This window comes from Pseudophryne corroboree, chromosome 9 (assembly GCF_028390025.1).
Source record: "Pseudophryne corroboree isolate aPseCor3 chromosome 9, aPseCor3.hap2, whole genome shotgun sequence".
Classification (NCBI taxonomy): Eukaryota; Metazoa; Chordata; class Amphibia; order Anura; family Myobatrachidae; genus Pseudophryne; species Pseudophryne corroboree.
Genome location: NC_086452.1, coordinates 306,652,790 through 306,672,442, shown reverse-complemented (window position 1 = coordinate 306,672,442; position 19,653 = coordinate 306,652,790). Strand labels below are relative to the sequence as shown.

The following is a 19,653-nucleotide window of genomic DNA, read 5'->3' as shown; positions in this document are numbered from 1 at the left end:
CCTGCTTGTAGGAAATGGAGCAACCGCCTCAGGTGAAATTCTTCTGTTGGAGCCTTCTTGGATTCACACCAAGACACATATTTTCTCCAAATACGGTGGTAATGCTTTGCTGTTACTACTTTCCTAGCCTGAAGAAGTGTAGGAATGACTTCACTGGGTATAACCTTTCGGGCTAGGATTTGGCGCTCAACCGCCACGCCGTCAAACGCAGCCGCAGTAAGTCCTGATACACGCACGGCCCCTGTTGTAACAGGTCCTCGCGAAGAGGAAGAGGCCAGGGATCTTCTATGAGCAGCTCCTGAAGATCTGGATACCAGGTCCTTTTTGGCCAATCTGGAACAATGAGGATCTCCTGAACCCTTGTTCTTCTTATAATTTGTATCACCTTTGGAATGAGTGGAAGTGGAGGGAACACATAGACCGACTGAAACACCCACGGTGTCACTAGGGCATCCACCGCTATCGCCTGAGGGTCCCTTGACCTGGAACAATATTTCTGAAGTTTCTTGTTGAGGTGGGACGCCATCATGTCCACTTGTGGAACTCCCCAAACGATTTGTCACTTCTGCAAAGACCTCTTGATGAAGACCCCGCTCTCCTGGATGGAGATCGTGTCTGCTTCCCAGTTGTCCACTCCTGGAATGAAGACCGCTGCCAGCGCGCTGGCATGTCTTTCCGCCCAGCAAAGAATCTTCGTGGCCTCTGCCATCGCCGCTCTGCTTTTTGTTCCGCCTTGGCGGTTTATGTACGCCACTGCTGTCACGTTGTCTGACTGAATCAAGATCGGCAGACCTCGAAGAAGATGTTCTGCTTGCAGTATGCCGTTGTGGATGGCTCTTAATTCCAGAATGTTTGTGTAGACAAGCTTCCTGACTTGACCACTTTCCCTGAAAGTTTCTTCCCTGTGTGATTGCTCCCCAGCCTCGGAGGCTTGCATCCGTGGTCACTAGGATCCAATCCTGAATCCCGAACCTGCGTCCCTCCAGAAGGTGAGAACTGTGCAGCCACCACAGAAGGGAAATTCTGGTCCTGGGAGATAGAATTATTTTCCGGTGCATGTCCAGGTGAGACCCGGACCACTGGTCCAGCAGGTTCCACTGAAACACCCTGGCATGGAACCTGCCATACGGAATGGCCTCGTAGGCCGCCACCATCTTCCCCAGCAACCGAGTGCAGTGAAGAACTGACACCCTTGCCAGTTTCAGAATCTGTTTTACCATGTTCTGTATTTCCAAAGCCTTTTCCACTGGAAGAAAAACTCTCTGTAATTTTGTATCCAGAATCATAACCAGGAACGACAGCCATGTCGTTGGATCCAACTGGTTTTGGCAGATTTAGGAGCCAACCGTGTTGTTGCAGAATCGTCAGTGAAAGGGCAACATTCTTCAACAATTGCTCCTTTGACCTCGCCTTTATGAGGAGATCGTCCAAGTACGGGATAATTGTGATTCCCTGCTTGCGCAGGAGAACCATCATTTCCCCCATTACTTTGGTGAAAATCCTCGGAGCCGTGGACAGACCAAATGGCAACGTCTGAAATTGGTAATGACAATCCTGCACAGCAAACCTCGGGTAAGCCTGATGTGGAGGATATATGGGGACATGTAAGTAGGCATCTTTTATGTTGACCGACACTATAAAATCCCCCTCCTCCAGACTGCTCGTAGGGACTCCAACTTGAATTTGTTTAGAAAGAAAATTTTAGGTTTAGAATCGTTCTGACTGAGCCATCCGGCTTCAGGACCACGAACAGGCTCAAATAAAACCCTTCCCCCTGCTGAGACGGGTGACCGTGACAATTACAAGATTTTGACACAACTTTAGTATCACAGCGCTTACTATCTCTGTACGGAAGAGAAGCTGGTAAGGCAGATTTGAAAAATCGGTGAGGGGGCACGTCTTGAAACTCTAACTTGTACCCTTGGGATACATTATCTACTATCCAAGGATACAGGTCCGAGTGCACCCAGACCTGACTGAAGAGCTTGAGACGTGCCCCCACTGGTGCGGACTCCCGCAACGGAGCCCCAGAGTCATGCGGTGGATTTGGTAGAAGCCGGAGAGGACTTCTGCTCCTGGGAACTTGCCACAGCCTGTGAGCTTTTTCCTCTTCCTCTACCCCTCTCAGCAAGGAGGAGGACCCACGTCCTTTTTTGAATTTGTTGAGCCGAAAGGACTGCATCTGATAGTGAGGCGATTTCTTTTATAAGGTAAAAAAGACGACTTACCCGCTGTAGCCGTAGAGACCAGGTCAGTGAGTCCGTCACCAAACAAGACCTTACGGTTAAACTGTAAAGACTCCATCGCCTTCTTAGAATCCGCATCAGCATTCCATTGATGAATCCACAATGCTCTCCTAGCAGAGACTGCCATGACATTGGCCCTTGATCCCAAAAGGCCAATATCCCTTACTGCTTCTTTTAAATACGCTGCAGCGTCCTTGATATGACCCAAGGTCAAAAGCACACTATCCCTGTCTAGGGAATCTACCTCCGATGACAAGTTATCTGCCCACTTTTCAATAGCGCTACTCACCCATGCCGCAGCAACAGCGGGTCTGAGTAGCGACCCTGTAGTGACATAAATGGACTTCAGGGTATTTTCCTGCTTACGATCCGCAGGATCCTTCAGGGCTGCCGTGTCAGGGGACGGAAGCGCTACCTTTTTGGATAAACGCGACAAAGCTATCTACCGTGGGGATTGACTCCCAGCTGTCCCTGTCCCCAGAGGGAAACGGATAAGCCATTGGAATTCTTTTGGGAACGTACCTTTTTGTCGGGATTTTCCCAAGCTTTTTCAAAAAGTGCATTCAGTTCATGAGAGAGAGGAAAAGTTACCGTAGGTTTCTTGCCTTTAAACATACAGACCCTCGTATCAGGAACAGCAGGGTCCTCAGTGATATGTAAAACGTCTTTTATCGCCACAATCATGTACTGAATACTCTTAGCCAGTTTTGGATGTAATCTGGCATCACTATAGTCGACACTGGAATCAGAATCCGTGTCTGTATCCGTATCTGCTATTTGGGCAAATGCACCTTTCTGCGACCCCAAAGGGGTCTGGACATGTGACAAAGCATCCTCCATGGATTTCCTCCATGACTGGTTCTTAGACTCAGATTTATCAAACCTCTTAGTCAACTTAGTCACATTCGTATTTAAAACACTCAGCAAATTGACCTAATCATCCGTCGGCGATGCCGACACTGTCGCTCTCACAGAACTGTCAGTTCCCAAGCCAGCCTCCTCCTGGGAAGAGCATTCAGCCTCAGACATGTCGACACACACACGTACCAACAGCCACAAACACACTGCGCTATAGGGGACAGACCCACAGCAGAGCCTGTTAGAGAGACAGAGAGATTCTGCCAGCTCACACCCAGCGCCTATCCCGGTTCTGAAGTCGGCAATAATACTGCCCAGACCTGCTAGCGCTTTTATCAATATATATAATTCACCAATTATGAGTGCCCCCCCCCCCCCCCCCCCCCCCCTGTTTTGCACCCTGTTACTTGCACAGCAGTGTGGAGGATCAGGGCCAGCGTCTCTGCAGCCTTCTGTGAAGAGAAAAAAGGGCGCTGGTGAGAACTATGCGGCTAAGCCCCGCCCCCGACATGGTGCGCTTAGGTCCCGCTCAAAAATCTTTATACTGGCGAGGGTCCCTAACAAATGCCTGCGGCACTGTTATACTGCTTGCCAGTGTATTTGCGGCCCCCCCATGCTGCCCAGGGCGCCCCCTGCACCCTGTAGTGCCGTGAATTGTGTGGAAGCATGGTGTGCAGCGCGGCCGCTGCGTGGCACCTCAAGCCGTCTTCTGATCTTCTCATACTCGCCCGGCTTCTATCTTCAGGCTTTGTGAGGGGGGTGTCGGCGCGGCTCCGGGAACAAGCAGCTAGGCGTACCATAGTGATTGAACCCTCTGGAGCTAATGGTGTCCAGTAGCCTAAGAAGCAGAGCCCTTAAACTCTAAAGAAGTAGGTCTGCTTCTCTCCCCTCACTCCCACGCTGCAGGGAGCCTGTAGCCAGCAGGTCTCCCTGAAAATAAAAAACCTAAATAAAGTATTTTTCTGAGAAACTCAGGAGAGCTCCTCAGTGTGCCTCCAGTCTCGCTGGGCACAGAATCTAACTGGAGTCTGGAGGAGGGGCATAGAGGGAGGAGCCAGTTCACACCCATTCAAAGTCTTACAGTGTGCCCATGTCTCCTGTGGATCCCATCTATACCCCATGGTTCTTGAAGCATCCCCAGCATCCTCTAGGACGTATGAGAAATCCCATATAGCATTTGGCTTCTGGGCTAATTAGATAGCCCTGGGTGATCAATTAGCCTGGGGTAATCTGCCGCAGCTAATTGAATTCTGCCCTAAATATGTGTGTTTGGGGTTGCGGTTAACATACTGGCTGTCAGCATCCCAGCGTCAAAATACCAACAGCCGACAATGCCGAAAGCCGGCATACAGACGCAACAGGGCTATTCCCACTCGTGGGTGTCAGTTTAAATTCCTGTCTAAGGCCCCCTACATCAGCAATAACCAAAAGCAATTTGAGAGTTTTTCTCCCCAGCTTTAAAGATTCCCCAATCCACGAATTTGCACCCACACATTGCAGATATTTTTTTTAGTGATTTGCAGAATATTTTCAGCAAATACAGATATGCCAACTTCCCGAAGAGTTAATGGTTCTCTACTCCACTGATAGGACACTGAGCCCACGAGGCGCGCTCACTCCGGGCCCTCACCCCCTAACAAAGCCAGAAGAAAGAAGAGTGGTGAGTACAGCGTCGGCGACCCGCTAACCGGGTATGGCGGCACAAGGGTGGGAGCGCAGCGCTGACAAGGCTGCGCTCCGGGAAGGCTCAGCAGCATATACACATGCAGCGCTTGAGGTGCGCATGAGCCAGCGCATTACACCCTAAACTGGTCACCTAGTTTACAGGGGCTAATCCCGCTGTTGACACACACAAATCCTCAGGCCAGTATAAATAAGTGCGGGAAGCCGCACGCCATTACAGGAGGCGGGGCTTCCTCTCAGAGCGGATCCAGTACTCACCAGCGCCATTTTCTTCCTGCAGATCATAGGTACAAGGCGCTGCCCTCCACATAACTCCAGCTATACCTCTGCGGTACCATGGTGTTATAGACGGGGGGGAGTGTGATGATGATACTAATTATCCTATTAAGGTTAGTCAGCGCCGGCTTTTATCATAATAACTGCCTACAGGGGCGCTGTGTGGCTGGCTCCTTATACTCTGTGTCTCCATGAAGGTACTCTGGGGAAAGAGTGTCTGACATTTTCCTGGGTGTGTGTATATCCCGCATTACCATGTCCAAGGACTCTGTGTCCTGTGCTGAAGAGTGTTTATCTTCTCCTGAGGAGTCTATTCCATGTACTCAGGACTGCAATATACTATCTCAGCCTTCTGAATCCGAACCCCCATGGGTGGATTCTTTAAGGGGAATGATATCCCAGATCTCAACTAGGATGTCGCATACTGAAAGGGAGACGCGTTTTTTGAGAAAATCTGTGGAGGGCTTGTCGTATTCAGCACCCACTACTTCATCTAAAAACCCACCGCCATACCCGCAAAAACGTACACCTGCCCAGATAATGCAAGCGGACACTGATACCGACTGATACAGGGGACGGTGATGGGGATATGCAGGGGGGGGGGGATGCATTGCTCGCTAAGGGGATGCATCGCTCGTTAAGGGGGTGCAATTAATGATTGAAGCAATTAGGGATGTTTTACATATTTCTGAGAAGGTACCTGAGCAAGAAGAGGAATCTTATTTTACAGTAAATAAGAAATCCTCCCTTACCTTCCCTGCTTCTAACGAGTTAAACTCCTTGTTTGAAAAATCCTGGGAAAACCCAGAGAAAAAATTCCAGATCCCTAAAAGACTTCTCGTTGCTTTCCTTTTCTCTGAAGAGGACAGAAAAAAGTGGGAAAACCCACCTATAGTAGACTCTTCCATATCTAGATTGTCTAAAAAGGTGGTTTTACCTGTCCCTGGTTCAACTGCCTTAAAGGAGCTGGCTGACCGCAAGATTGAGACTACGCTCAAGTCACTGTACACTGCTACAGGCGTGTCTTTAAGGCCCACTATTGCTTGTGCATGGATTCCTAAAGTCATCGTAAAGTGGTCAGGCACATTACTTGAGGAATTAGATACTATGGATAGGAGTGACATTGACTTGTTTTTACATCACATACAGGATTCTGCAGGTTTCATGGTGGAGGCCATGAAGGATATTGGCCTGCTTAATGCATGGGCTACTTCCATGACCGTGTCAGCGCGCAGAGGACTCTGGCTACGCCAATGGCCTGCAGATGCAGAATCCAGGAAAAGTGTGGAGAACCTGCCCTTCACAGGTCAGGCACTATTTGGGGATGCATTGGATGCGTGGATTTCCAAGGCGACTGCGGGTACACCGACATTTCTTCCCTCTGCACCAAAACCGGCTAGGAAATCTTATCCTACGCCTACACTTCAGTCCTTTCGGACCGCAAAATTTTAAAAATCCAAACCCCTGCCCCCTCCACCACCTTCTTTAGAGGAGGTTGGGGAAAATACAGAAAACCTGCACCAGCTGGGCTCTGCTTCCTCCAAATCTTCGGCATGACGGTGGACCTCCCAGCCTGGAGATCGGACAGGTGGGAGTGAGACTAAAAGATTTCAGTCACGTCTGGGTGTCATCGTGCCATGACCCCTAGGTGACAGATATTGTTGCCCAGGGGTAAAGACTGGATTTTCAGGAACTCCCACCTCACAGATTCTTCAAATCAGGCTTACCATTTTTGCTGACAAAAAGTGCTATCCTGCAGGAAGCCATTCAAAAGTTGGTATGAACAAATGTCATTGTTCCAGTTCCTCACCTAAAAAAAAACAAGGGTTATTACTCAAACCTGTTTTTGGTACCGAAACTGGGTGGTTCGGTGAGGCCTATATTGAACCTGAAGTCATTGAACCTCTACTTACGGTTGTTTCAATTCAAAATGGAGTCTCTGAGAGCGGTGATCTCAGGTCTGGAAGAGGGGGAATTCCTGGTATCCCTGGATATCAGATGCGTACCTTCACATTCCGATCTGGCCGCCTCACCAGGCCTCTCTGCGGTTTGCACTACAGGACTGTCGCTATCAGTTTCAGACATTACCATTTGGCCTCTCCACAGCACCAAGGGTGTTCACCAAGGTCATGGCAGAGGTGATGTACCTTCTCCGCAAACAGTGAGTGAACATAATTCCATATCTATACAATCTGCTGATAAAGGCATCTTCCAGGGAGGAACTGTTGCAGAGTATTGCTCTGTCAACTCAACTACTCCAGAATCATGGGTGTATCCTGAACCTTACGAAGTCACATTTGGAGCGGACAAGGAGACTGCCCTTCTTAGGGATGATACTCGACACGGAGGTGCAGAGGGTGTTTCTGCCAGTGGAGAAAGCGGTGGTGATCCAATCAATGGTCCGGGATGTCCTGAAGCCAGCCCGAGTATCTGTTTATCAGTGCATTAACCTTCTTTGAAGATGGTGGCCTCCTACGAGGCTCAACAGTACGGAAGTTTCCATGCACAGTTCTTCCAGCTGGATCTCCTGGACAAGTGGTCGGGATCACATCTTCACATGCACCAACGGAGACGCCTGTCGCCGAAAGCCAGGATCTTACTCTTATGGTGGTAGCAAATTTCTCACCTGCTCGAGGGCAGCAGGTTCGGGTTTCAGTACTGGATTCTTCTAACCACGGATGCAAGTCACCAGGGGGGAAAACTTCCAAGGAAGGTGGTCAAGTCAGGAATCTGTCCTTCGAATAAACGTTCTATATCTAAGGGCCAATATACAAAGGCCTTTTACAAGCGGCACATCTTCTGCAAGATTGTGCCATTCAGGTTCAGTCCGACAACGTCACAGCGGTGTCCTACATAAACAGGACGAAGAGCAGAGCCGCAATGTCAGAGGTAACGAGAATCCTCCTCTGGGCGGAAAGGCACGCGTTGGCGGCGGTCTTCATTCTGGTAGTGGACAACTGGGAAGCAGACTTCCTCAGCAGACACGATCTCTATCCAGGAGAATGGGGCCTCCACCCGGAGGTATTCGCAGAGGTAACAAGGCGGTGGTGTGTACCTCACATAGACATGATGGCCTCCCGCCTCAACAAGAAGCTTCGGAGGTACTGTTCCAGGTCAAGAGACCCACAAGTAGTGGCGGTAGACGCCCTGGTAACTCCGTGGATGTTCCAGTCAGTGTATGTGTTCCCTCCACTTCCACTCATCCCAAGGATTCTCAGACTGATAAAAAGAACAAGAGTTCAGGCAATCCTCATTGCTCCGGACTTGCCAAGACGGGCTTGGTACGCGGATCTTCCGGAATTACTGCTGGAGGACCCAAGGCCTCTTCGTGAGGACCTTCTACAACAAGGGTCGTTCGCCTATCAAGACTTACCACGGCTACGTTTGATGGCGTGGAGGTTGAACGTCAAATTTTAGCGCATTCCGAACAAGGTCATTCCTACTCTGATCCAAGCTAGGAAGGTGGTAACGTCTAAGCATTACCATCGGATTTGGAAGAAATACATGTCTTGGTGTGAATCCAAGAAGTTTCCAACGGTGGAGTTTCAACTAGGACGTTTTCTCATCTCTTTGCAAGCAGGTGTGGATGTGGGCTTACGCTTGGGATCCATTAAGGTCCAGATTTCAGCCTTGTTCATTTTCTCCCAGAAACAATTGGCTGCTCTTCCTGAGGTTCAGACTTTCTTGGAAGGAGTTCTCCACATCTAACCACCCTTTGTGGGATCTTAATGTGGTGCTGCAGTTCCTGCAATCGGATTGGTTCGAACCTTTACAGGAGGTAGACTTAAAGTTTCTTACTTGGAAGGCGGTCACTATGTTGGCATTGGCATCTGCTCGACGTGTGTCAGAATTGGGGGCATTGTCACACAAGAGCCCCTACTTGATTTTCTATGAGGATAGAGCTGAGCTCGGAACGCATCAGCAGCTTCTTCCAAAGGTTTTATCAGCTTTTCATATTAACCAACCTATTGTGGTGCCAGTGGCTACTGACACCTCGATTACCTCAAAGTGCTTGGATGTTGTATGGGCTTTGAAAATGTATGTGAAACAAACTGGTCATCACAGGAAGTCGGACGCACTCTTTGTCCTTTTACGATCCCAACAAGATTGGGTGTCCTGCTCTAAGCAGACCATTTCTCGCTGGATCAGACTTACTGTCCAGCATGCTTATTCTACGGCAGGATTGCAGATTACAAAATCTGTTCAGGCCCACTCTACCCGTAAAGTGGGTTCTTCCTGGGCAGCTGCCCGGGGTGTCTCAGCTCTTCAGCTTTGCCGAGCGGCTACTTGGTTAGGATTGAACACGTTTGCTAAGTTTTACAAGTTCGATACTTTGGCCTCTGAGGACCTCAAGTTTGGTCAATCAGTTCTGCAGGAACCTCAGCACTCTCCCTCCCGTACTGGGAGCTTTGGTACATCCCCATGGTACTAAATTGGACCCCAGCATCCTCTAGGACGTAAGAGAAAATAGGATTTGAATTACCTCCCGGTAAATCCTTTTCTCGTAGTCCGTAGAGGATGCTGGGCGCCCGCACAGTGCTTCATATTCCTGCTTTGTTACTTGGTTAAGTATTGTTGGTTCAGTCGTTGCTGAATCGTTTCAAGTTGGTTAACTTGGCTCTCCTTTTGTTCTGTGTGAGCTGGTGTGAATCTCACCACTATCTGTGTATTACCTTCTCTCGAAGCATGTCCGTCTCCTCAGGCACAGTTTCTGGACTGAGTCTGGTAGGAGGGGCATAGAGGGAAGGGCCAGCCCACACTATTAAACTCTTAAAGTGCCAGTGGCTCCTAGTGGACCCGTCTATACCCCATGGTACTAAATAGGCATCCTCTACGGACTACGAGAAAAGGATTTACCGGTAGGTAATTAAAATCCTATTCACACACACACCTTTATCTAGTTAAGGTTTTCCGCCAACATATTGGTAACATTTAATGGTAATGTCTATCAAGTAGGAATATATATATATATAATATATATATATTTAAAACTTTTTTTTTTTTCCCCTATGCCTTGTCATTTACTTTTATACACTGTTTCTTATATCTAATTTAGCAAGCTTCAAGTTGTGCCTGCAACCTGCTTCCATTTTCACACCCATGTCGGATCTCCTGACATTTTTTTCCCCCATTCTTATTATTGTTGCTAGGCAGTTTTCTCCATCCCCTCCTTCTCTGTGCAGTCTATCTGCCGTGCTTCCTGATTGGTTTGCATAATGTGAGTCTCAAAAACCAATAGCAGGTTCTATGCAAATTGTACACTCATTCAGTTGACATCAGACAGGACTGCTATAGTTATTTGCCGGGAGAGCTGATCTTTGACGGCACCATGGCTGCAGGGGGCTCCCTTTCTGGTATGTGGTTTGTTTGTGTTTGGGATTTTTTGTTTATTTTATTTTTTTTGTTACATAGGTTTTTTGTTTTTGAATCTACATTTGAATCCTTTTTTTGCAGGGAGCTTTCAACAACATTAATGGCATGTAAATACTGCTTTTATTCTTGGCAATTGCTAAGGCCTATTTAGACGTCCGCTTAAAGGAACAGTAACACAAGTATATAATGTATACACTCGGATAATATTTTGTACAAATGAAAACCGGTCTAATTAGACTGGTTGGCGGTAAATGAGTTGCTTGCTTGAGGCTACCATGTATTAACTTATTTTTTTTAATTGGCATCTATAGCATAGTGATTGAAGCTTACATGTACTATATTGTATGCTTTCCATTGTACAAGGATTTGGTTTGAGTTCAAAATGGCTTGTTATAAGTGCTTTTTTCTAAACTTAATTTTTCTTTGTACCTTAAATATTTTTAGGTATATTACAGTTTTGCGGTTTCTGTTATGGGACTAAAATGTACCTCTCAGACACACCTTCACACTACTCAGGAATTCAAGTGCTGTTGATGCTACACCAATAGGATTGCTCAGCACTTTCAACACCAATACGGTTGAGCAAATGACTGGCAACGGGAGTAACAGGACACACAAGTTATTAAGCAGAAATATCTATTTGTTTCTGGTGACTTTACTTCTCTTAATTTTCATATGTAAATCCAAATTATGGGACTCAATAATAATTTACCTAGATGTCGTCGTTTCCAGCCATGTGTCCAACTTCCATCATAAACTTCTTTCAATTTCGTGGCCTAAATCTACATACATACATACATACATACATACATACATACATACATACATACATACTTTTGTGCCAGATATTTCTGATTTGTCTACACGTATAGAGTAAAGTTGGATACAAACAATTTGATTTTAACGGTCCTCACACCATCACTGCAGTTATCAAATCAAACGTTCAGTTCTCTAAAGTTATTGTAAATGTTATAATTTTGAGACCACATAGGTGCCAATATCACAAATGACTGACTAATCAGACATGTTTAGTCAGCAGTTAGCTTTCAAATCTCCAATCCTCACTGTATTTTATTGGCATACACTTAATGCATGGTTATGTGATGCAAGTGAATGCAAATGTGAAATAAATTTGACTTAATGAGAGTTTTGTACAGTATTCGAGTATTGGTGTCATTGGATTACAATAACCTATTTGGCTGAAACACAAAAAGGAGGGCCCAATGAGTAGCACTAGGGCACACACTGCTGGTAATCTTATGAATACTGTCCTTCACTTGCTCTTAAATACAATGGTATGCTGTAAATCACTGAAGTTTACAACCTAAATGATATTACTGATATTCTGTTGAACAGATGGAAATTGGTCAGGTGATTTGGGTTCAACAGACGACTATTGGGAGATTTGATATTGCACATGAGTTTTCCTTGTCCCTTAAAAGGGCTACAAGTTAATTCCAGATTGGTTAGTGCACAGTATATTTCCTCTCCTAGACAAACTCAACTGTTTTAGAGCTATTGGGATTCAGTTTAATTGTTTATAGGATCATGGGAAGAGGTTAACAGTGAGTGCAAGAAATGGTCAGCTGAGCTGCTGAAGCTTTGGAACTTTATTGCTTTAGGAGTACCTTGCAAAATTAATATAATTTATTCTCTGACCCAATTACAAATGAAGATACGAAAAATGTTTTGGTAAGTTGCCGTTTACAGAAAATGACCACTAAAATCTCTGATCTGAGTAATATTATTGCGCAATAGAAAATATATCTAGAGGTAGTGATAGACAAATCATTGTCATATCTCCAAAATGTTTTGCTGTTATTACATTGTGTGTGTTATTTTAAACCTAGGGCTATATGTAATAGCCTCTGAGTTTCTGGAGATACGGGTCTGCCTGTTCTTTTTTTTTTGTTTTTGTTTTTTTTTCTAAATGTTTCTTATGTTTTTTGTTTTTTTTCAGCAGCATTCATTTACAAGGCAAAACCAGGTTGGTTTTGCTTTGTAAATTATTGCCACCTTAAAAATATAGGCATTCTCTCCTAAACACTGAGGCTATTACATATACCCCGGTCTTTAAATGCGGAACAGAATTTAAAAATAAAATAAAAAATAACTCTTACAAATGTGTAGAAATTGTTTACAGGTTAAATCAATGCCTGGCACGCTACTCAGTACGTATTTGTTTTGAACATTTGTATCTAGGCTTAGGGGTCTATTCATGAAGCAGTGAAAAGTGTTGAGAAGTGAGCCAGTGGAGAAGTTGCTCATGGCAACCAATCAGCTGCTACATTTAATTGTATAGAATGCACTTTATAAATGTTTCCTCAACACTGGTTGCCATGAGCAACTTCTCCACTGGCTCACTTCTCCACACTTTTCACTGCTTCATGAATAGACCCCTTAGCAACCTATGTCACTTCTCTACATTTGGTGAAACAAATGTTATACAAGTTTTTGTCAAAACTTGTTCTGATTTTTCACAGGCGTTTACTATTCTACAAACCTTTTCTATATATGCAATTTATTTTGCAATGTTGACTGCTACAGTTTGCATTGCAGTAGATATGTAAGAGTCTGTTTCCTGTGCTCTGTTTTAATTTTTCAGTTAGTTCTGTGTACCCTGTGATGTGCTAATGTGTGCCGGTGCTGCAAACCACTTGTGGCTCCTTTATAAATAAAATATAATATCTCAATACATGTGACCTGCAAAGAGAATACACCTGATCATTAATCAGTCTGTGTTAGACAAATGGCCAGTGGTCACTGCTATTAGCCTGTATCCGTGTTCATCTTCTGACCAAACTAATAGGCCACAATCATGCCAAAAGAGATTCGGCCTGCTGATCCACACTTCCAGCATCCAACTACCACTACGTTTGTGGACAAATTGACCTTGGTTGTGATGTGCTTTGAGCAGCCTAAGCAAATTAATTAGGGAAAAGTACGTTTTTGTATGCAGTATTTATTTTCTGTAGATGGTATGGCTCACTAATTGGTCTTGAATCGAAACAATCATTTTAAGATGGTTCTGTCGGCAGTTTTCTTGATTTTATGTACAGTAATTCTTTAGTATGAATATTAAACATGAGGAAGGCATTAATATCCTGTCTCCTATGTGTTTTTCACCCCAAAAACAGAAAAAACGTTAGTGAAAAAAAAAAGATCTAATTGGATTGGCCAAAAATAACATTGGGTAAAAATTGTGGTAGAAGCCTGTTTTTTGTTTCCCCCCCACTGGAAATTTTTCAGGTCAAATTGAATACCTCACTTAACAGTAGTTGGTGGTGTACTGATAGATTTTTCAGGTAACTTCTAGAGGTGGGACAAAATACACCTGTATTTATGACTTGTATGCCTTTTATAGAAATGGGAAGTAAGTCTAGAACATTTGCTCTTCCATTTGCAGTATTGTTTTTAAACAGAAATTGTTAAAGGGGGCATGAAAGCCCTTGAATCTCACCTTTTAGTTTAGAATTGTAAAATTCTGTCACTTGAAGCTTAATAGCGTGTTACTAAATTTAAAGATAAAGGCGTTTTGATGACAACTGAATTGTAGTCTGTCTTCAGTTTCTATATAGAGGACGATTTAATTGTAGTAGCACGCCCCATCGCATTGTATCATCCATTTTTGTTTTTAGACAGGGCGATATGCAGTTGTTCCAGTGCTTGGCGCCGATTCCTTTTTCACGCTGGTCACCCCCAAATAGTTCAGGTTTAGCTGGCTAAACCCTTCTAAACTACAGGAAAAATGTCTGTAAAGCCTGACTTTTGACACATTTCTACATGCTCTCTCAGGACAGGGCGTGTAGAAATAAATGGTCATCCGCAGTATTCCCATCCAAATGGAGCAACAATTAAATTGTTCTACTGAGTGAAGCACCTGAAAAACAATTGAATTCCCCCATTAGGGACTGACACTTTGTGCCTCCTGGCGCATAGTGTCAGCCCTAGCAGTCATGCAATCATTAGAGTAACCAAATTTCTGTCTACTTTTAATAAACATTATTTGTGTGGATTCATAACCTCTTGAATAAAGTGGATTAGTAAGGCCCTTGTCTGCACCAATGAGAATGCAAGCAGTGTTAACAAAGTGTTAACAAGAATGTCTATCATAATAAAAGGACATATAGAATACAGTACATGGCAGTCAATGTATCTTGTTTTGTTTTTTGTTTTGTTTTTTTGCTGTATCTTAACAGTATTTCAGACTCTAATGACACAATTGTTCACACTTTTCCTTAGAACAAAGATGACTGTATTTTGTTGGCTTGCACAGTTGTTAACACTCCCTCTTTGCAAGGAAGCCTGCTGCCTGCCTTCGGTTGTGTCTCTAATGCATCCACATTCAGTTGTTGCTACAGGGAGCTCTCTTGTGGATATGGCTGGAAATATTTCCCGTTTTGTTCAGGCATTGGCCATATATGAGCAATATGCAACAGAATTATTTGCATTGCAAGGTTTGTGTATATATACAGTATAGATTAATTAGCTTGCTTTTAGGGCTGTGCTGGTTTTATCCAATTTTTATTTGTGCTATTTCTGCTTAATACATTTGGGTCTTATTGGGAATTATGCTTTTGACTGTTTTATTCTATGCTGTTATGAAAAGAGTGAGCATGTAAAACTAGATCACTATGAATTAAAATGGATAAGGAACAGGAGTTTCTGTATTTTTGCTGCTGATTTTATCAGGTTTGCTCATTCCTGAATTCGCTATTTGTTCATTAGGCATATATTACTGGTAGTATGTACTTCTATTTTGCTTGTTTTTTTTAACCATTACTGTATTGATCTAAGTCTTAAATACAATTATTTAGATTATGTATGTATGAATATATTTTAAACAAATTCTGTATATGGTGCATAAATAGCGCTTTCTAGCATCATTTTTTTAAAGTTTTTTTTCATATTTTAAAGTAGTAATTAGATCTGTTTATTCTTTTCTTTAATGTGTATAACGTGCTTTTTGTTCAGATTTGTATTATATGTGTGTGATGCTAATATAATGGGAAACTCCTGTAAATATTTATCTAAATGGATTATGTATTCATTGTTGGGAAATTTCCCCTCTCCTGTAAATTGCCATGGATATTAGAAGTCAAATATCTGTAACTAATATTGAAGCATCATGTGCCCTTATACAGTCTTGGAACACCTTTTATTACTTTAAATATCCTTGTTGTAAGGTAGATTATACCATGAACTAGTGCACTTTTTCCAATTTTCTATTCTATTCTCTTCTCATGCTAAGCTTCATAACTTCAAAGCTTTAAGATTAACTTATTTTACTTTTTTGTTTTGTGTTCTATTTCATTTGAGCAACCCAACAACAACAACAATTGGCAATCCGCTATCCGTCATTTTTTAAATTGAATAGATCTTTAATCCATGTATAGGCGGTTATCAGCACAGTTTGGGTTGTTTTGATTTTCTCTAGCCTCTCTTAGTTGTGTTATTAATTGTATAATTATTTATTTTAAAGGTTTAAGATGGACACTGCAGAAGAACCTCAAAAAAAAATTTTTAAAGCCCGAAAAACAATGAAGGCAAGTGACCGCCAACAGTTGGAAGCTGTGCACAGAGTGAAAGAAGATCTGTTGAAACCTACAGAGTTAAAGTTGGTTAATGGAAACCATGAAAACGGTGATTCAGATATGAATTTGGACCACAACGATTCCGACCCTATGGAGGAGAAAAAGGATTTAAATGGCATAAATATCAACAGTGACACTCATGATTCTGTTGTTAAACTGTCTGATATTAAGGAAGGTTTAATAAATGATGACCAAACTAGTGATTTAGAGTTACCACTTGATTTTGAACTTCCCGAGAGTATTACATGTCAAGAAGATACAAACAAAATTATGACTAGTGGGACTGCTGACCAGCTCTGTTTATCGGACAGTGAACAACAACTTGATGAAAAGACTACTGCTCTTGATGAAGTAGACCAAAGAGTGCAAGAAGCACTGCCGTTAGCAGAAAATATCCCTAGTGATACTGAATTTTCAGAGCAGCAGATTCTGTCCAATATTCTTGAAGAAGACAAAAGTCCTGATGTTCTAGAGGCTGTACAAAACATGGAAGATGAGAATCCTGTGGAACCTACCATTGAGAAAGAGTTGGAACATGAAGACATGGACACCGTATCAGGGAGCCCTATTGCTAAAGCAGAAAATGAAACAGAGGAGCATATGTTTAAAGAGCCTTTTGATACAGTACCTGTAGATTCTGATAATACTGTAGAAAAGGATGGGAGTTTGAATGAAGAACATCATGAAAATGAGGCAGATTATAAAAACTTACCTGACAATGAAATGCACAATGCTGAGGATGCTGAAGAAAATAGTGTGCCACAGGATAACATAGACGTGAATGAACCAAATATTTTACCTGATATGGCTGTGTCAGAAGCTGGGTACTCTTCAGAGGAAAAAAGGGAAACCTCAGAGACTCCGTCACCGCAACAGGATGTTGGGGAAGAAGCCATATCAAGTAGTATGGAGGTTGACCAAATTTTGAAAACTGAAGAGCAAATCTCTTCTCCAGGAGAAGTTCCTATTGACACACCTGTTTCAGACCTACAGGCAGTTACTGAATTAGAAAGTTCAGATACAATGGAAACTGATGAAATAATACCGATTCTTGAAAAGCTGGCGCCAGTGGAAGATGAGCTTCAGTTTTTTGTAAAACCTGATTTGCTATCTGAAAGTGTTGGTGATGCAGAGGAAGAAAAAACTGAAAACAATGCAACTTCTCCAAGCAAAAATGATGTCAGTGAGACTCTACCAAGCGAAGCATTTTTGGTTCTCTCTGATGAGGAAGAACTGTCTGGTGAAAGTACAACACTGAAAGAAAGCATCTCAAATGAACAAGGTACATTTCTATAGGGAAAGGGGCGTATATTTAACTTTCACCCTAGAGCAGGTGTATTATTTTACCCTGTGGTAATAAAAAGAGGTTAAAGCTTAAAAGATAAAGTAAGGTTTTCTTTTCATTTAAAGTAGAAGCTTTTTAGGCATTCTGGTCTTGAGAAAATGCATATTTATTGATTTTTATTGAAGTTATTTAAATGCTTGGGGCAGTCATTCTAATTCTGGGTACACACAATGCGATTCGCAGCCGGCATGGCTATATCTGTCAGATAGGGCCAATAATTGTGTAGTGCAGCACCAGGGCCCTACGGACAGTCCAAAACCGTCTGACTCCGCTCTCTACACAGTGAATGCTGCACATGCTATGTTGCTCATGTTTTGTTATTGTTCAAAAATTGCAGTGTGTACAGACCTTACCGAAATATCTACCCATAATTTACAGTATACACGTCTTACTTGTGGGCATTTTATATGTAAATCAGCTATGACATTCCTTCCTTCAGCTCTTCAGCAAAATGAAGGAATGTTACATCCGTAACGCACAACGTAGGGGAAGGTAGCACATCATTTTCTGCAGAAATAAACATCTCAGTATGCTTTTCACAGAAACATTTGCCCAGGTATGCTAACAAGTGCGGTTCAACGGCATTGTGGCCGGTGTTCAACACCAGATGTAGCCCTTGCAAGAGGGAGGAGTGATAACAATGTGCCTATACATCACCCTGAAATGAGTGCACTCATATGTCAAGTATGGTAATCCTTTGCTTCACCAGGCACTTGTAGCATCCCACTTATCTTCACCTGTACCCAAATAATGCGGTCATGTGCTTCACAAGGCATCTCCCTTTAGAACCCTGCTTCAGCAGCTAAATATGTGTGACCAATTCTATGAAATTCTATTACCAGATAGGTTCAGTTATGGCTACAGGTAATTTTTTAGTGGGCTGGGGGGTTACCAAACGGGGGGGGGGGGGGGAGCACTGCCCCTCTCTGCTGACGAAAATGATTGAAACGTTGACTACTGGACGCTGAGTCTGTCTTTTCTGTGCTGTGAGTGCCGCCGACCATACCATCAGCTGTAGGATATATATAATTGTATAGAGAGATATTATGTATAAAATATCCCATAGTTGGGGGGAAGCTATATATTATATGCTATAATATATGTAAACTAGAACAAGTGTTGAGTGCAACTTTGCATTGATTCCTCTGAAAAATTTAATGTTCACTTTGTAAATATAATGCTTTTAATGCACAGCCCTCGTATCTGTAGCATCCTTCTTCACACCAGGATTTAAACAAAATGTATCCTGAATAATTTAGAAACCAATATTGAGTTTTTTTCTATGTTTGTTTGTTTTTTGTTTTTTTTACTTTTGTTTTATTAAGCAATATTATTAGCATCATAGTATGTTCCACAGATACATAGGGGTATATGCAATTGCGGTCGAAAAAATCGACAATGCAATTCAGTACTTTTCGTCAAAAAAACGGACTTTCAAAATTCGACTTTTTGAAATTCGACATTTGTTAAACTCGACATTTGTTAAACTCGACATTTCTGCAATGGTACAAATGCGGCAATTCGACAAAAGTATATTCAATTGAAGATTGTAAGTTCGACAACAGTGCTTTTAGACAGTAAATTCGTCATTTTTCAATCCGCCACACTTTGCTGGCGGAATCTCGTAATTTTTTTTAAAACCATGTTTTTTTTTTTGTGATTTTTTTTTATTGGTAATAGCATATCTATTTATATTAGAAGGAATTAGGTACTTGGTTTGTCTATTTCGGAGGCACAAGTATTTATATATTTTAAAAAATATTATTATTATTTTTTTTTTTTAAATGGAATGGTAAAAATCAGAAACAAAAAATGCGTGGGGTCCCCCCTCCTAAGCATAACCAGCCTCTGGCTCTTCGAGCCGGTCCTGGTTCTAAAAATCCGGGGGAAAAACTGACATGGGATCCCCCGTATTTTTAAAACCAGCACCGGGCTCTGCGCCTGGTGCTGGTGCAAAAAATACGGGGGACAAAAAGCGTAGGGGTCCCCCGTATTTTTTACACCAGCATCGGGCTCCACTAGCTGGGAAGATAATGCCACAGCCGGGGGTCACTTTTATACAGCGCCCTGCGGCCGTGGCATTAAATACGCAACTAGTCACCCCTGGCCGGGGTACCCTGGAGGAGTGGGGACCCCTTCAATCAAGGGGTTCCCCCCCTCCAGCCACCTAAGGGCCAGGGGTGAAGCCCGAGGCTGTCCCCCCCCCATCCAAGGGCTGCTGATGGGGGGCTGATAGCCTTGAGTAAAATGAAAGAATATTGTTTCTCTAACGTCCTAG

The 19,653-nt window shown here is 43.2% G+C and overlaps 1 protein-coding gene across 6 annotated transcripts in view; it reads left to right on the top strand.

Moving 5' to 3' along the window:
* Positions 1-19,653, top strand: part of LOC134958068 (activating transcription factor 7-interacting protein 1-like) — a 250,363-nt gene that overhangs the window by 81,905 nt on the left and 148,805 nt on the right. For 4 of the 6 annotated variants that reach the window (XM_063940426.1, XM_063940422.1, XM_063940424.1 and 1 more), the window contains one exon: positions 15,919-17,312. In XM_063940426.1, coding sequence (XP_063796496.1) covers positions 15,926-17,312 — 1,387 coding nt within the window. In that variant the 5' untranslated portion in view covers positions 15,919-15,925. Of the gene's footprint in view, positions 1-10,349; positions 10,418-14,733; positions 14,894-15,918; positions 17,313-19,653 lie in introns of those variants that run through there. The other 2 variants (XM_063940425.1, XM_063940423.1) reach the window with 2 other exon arrangements.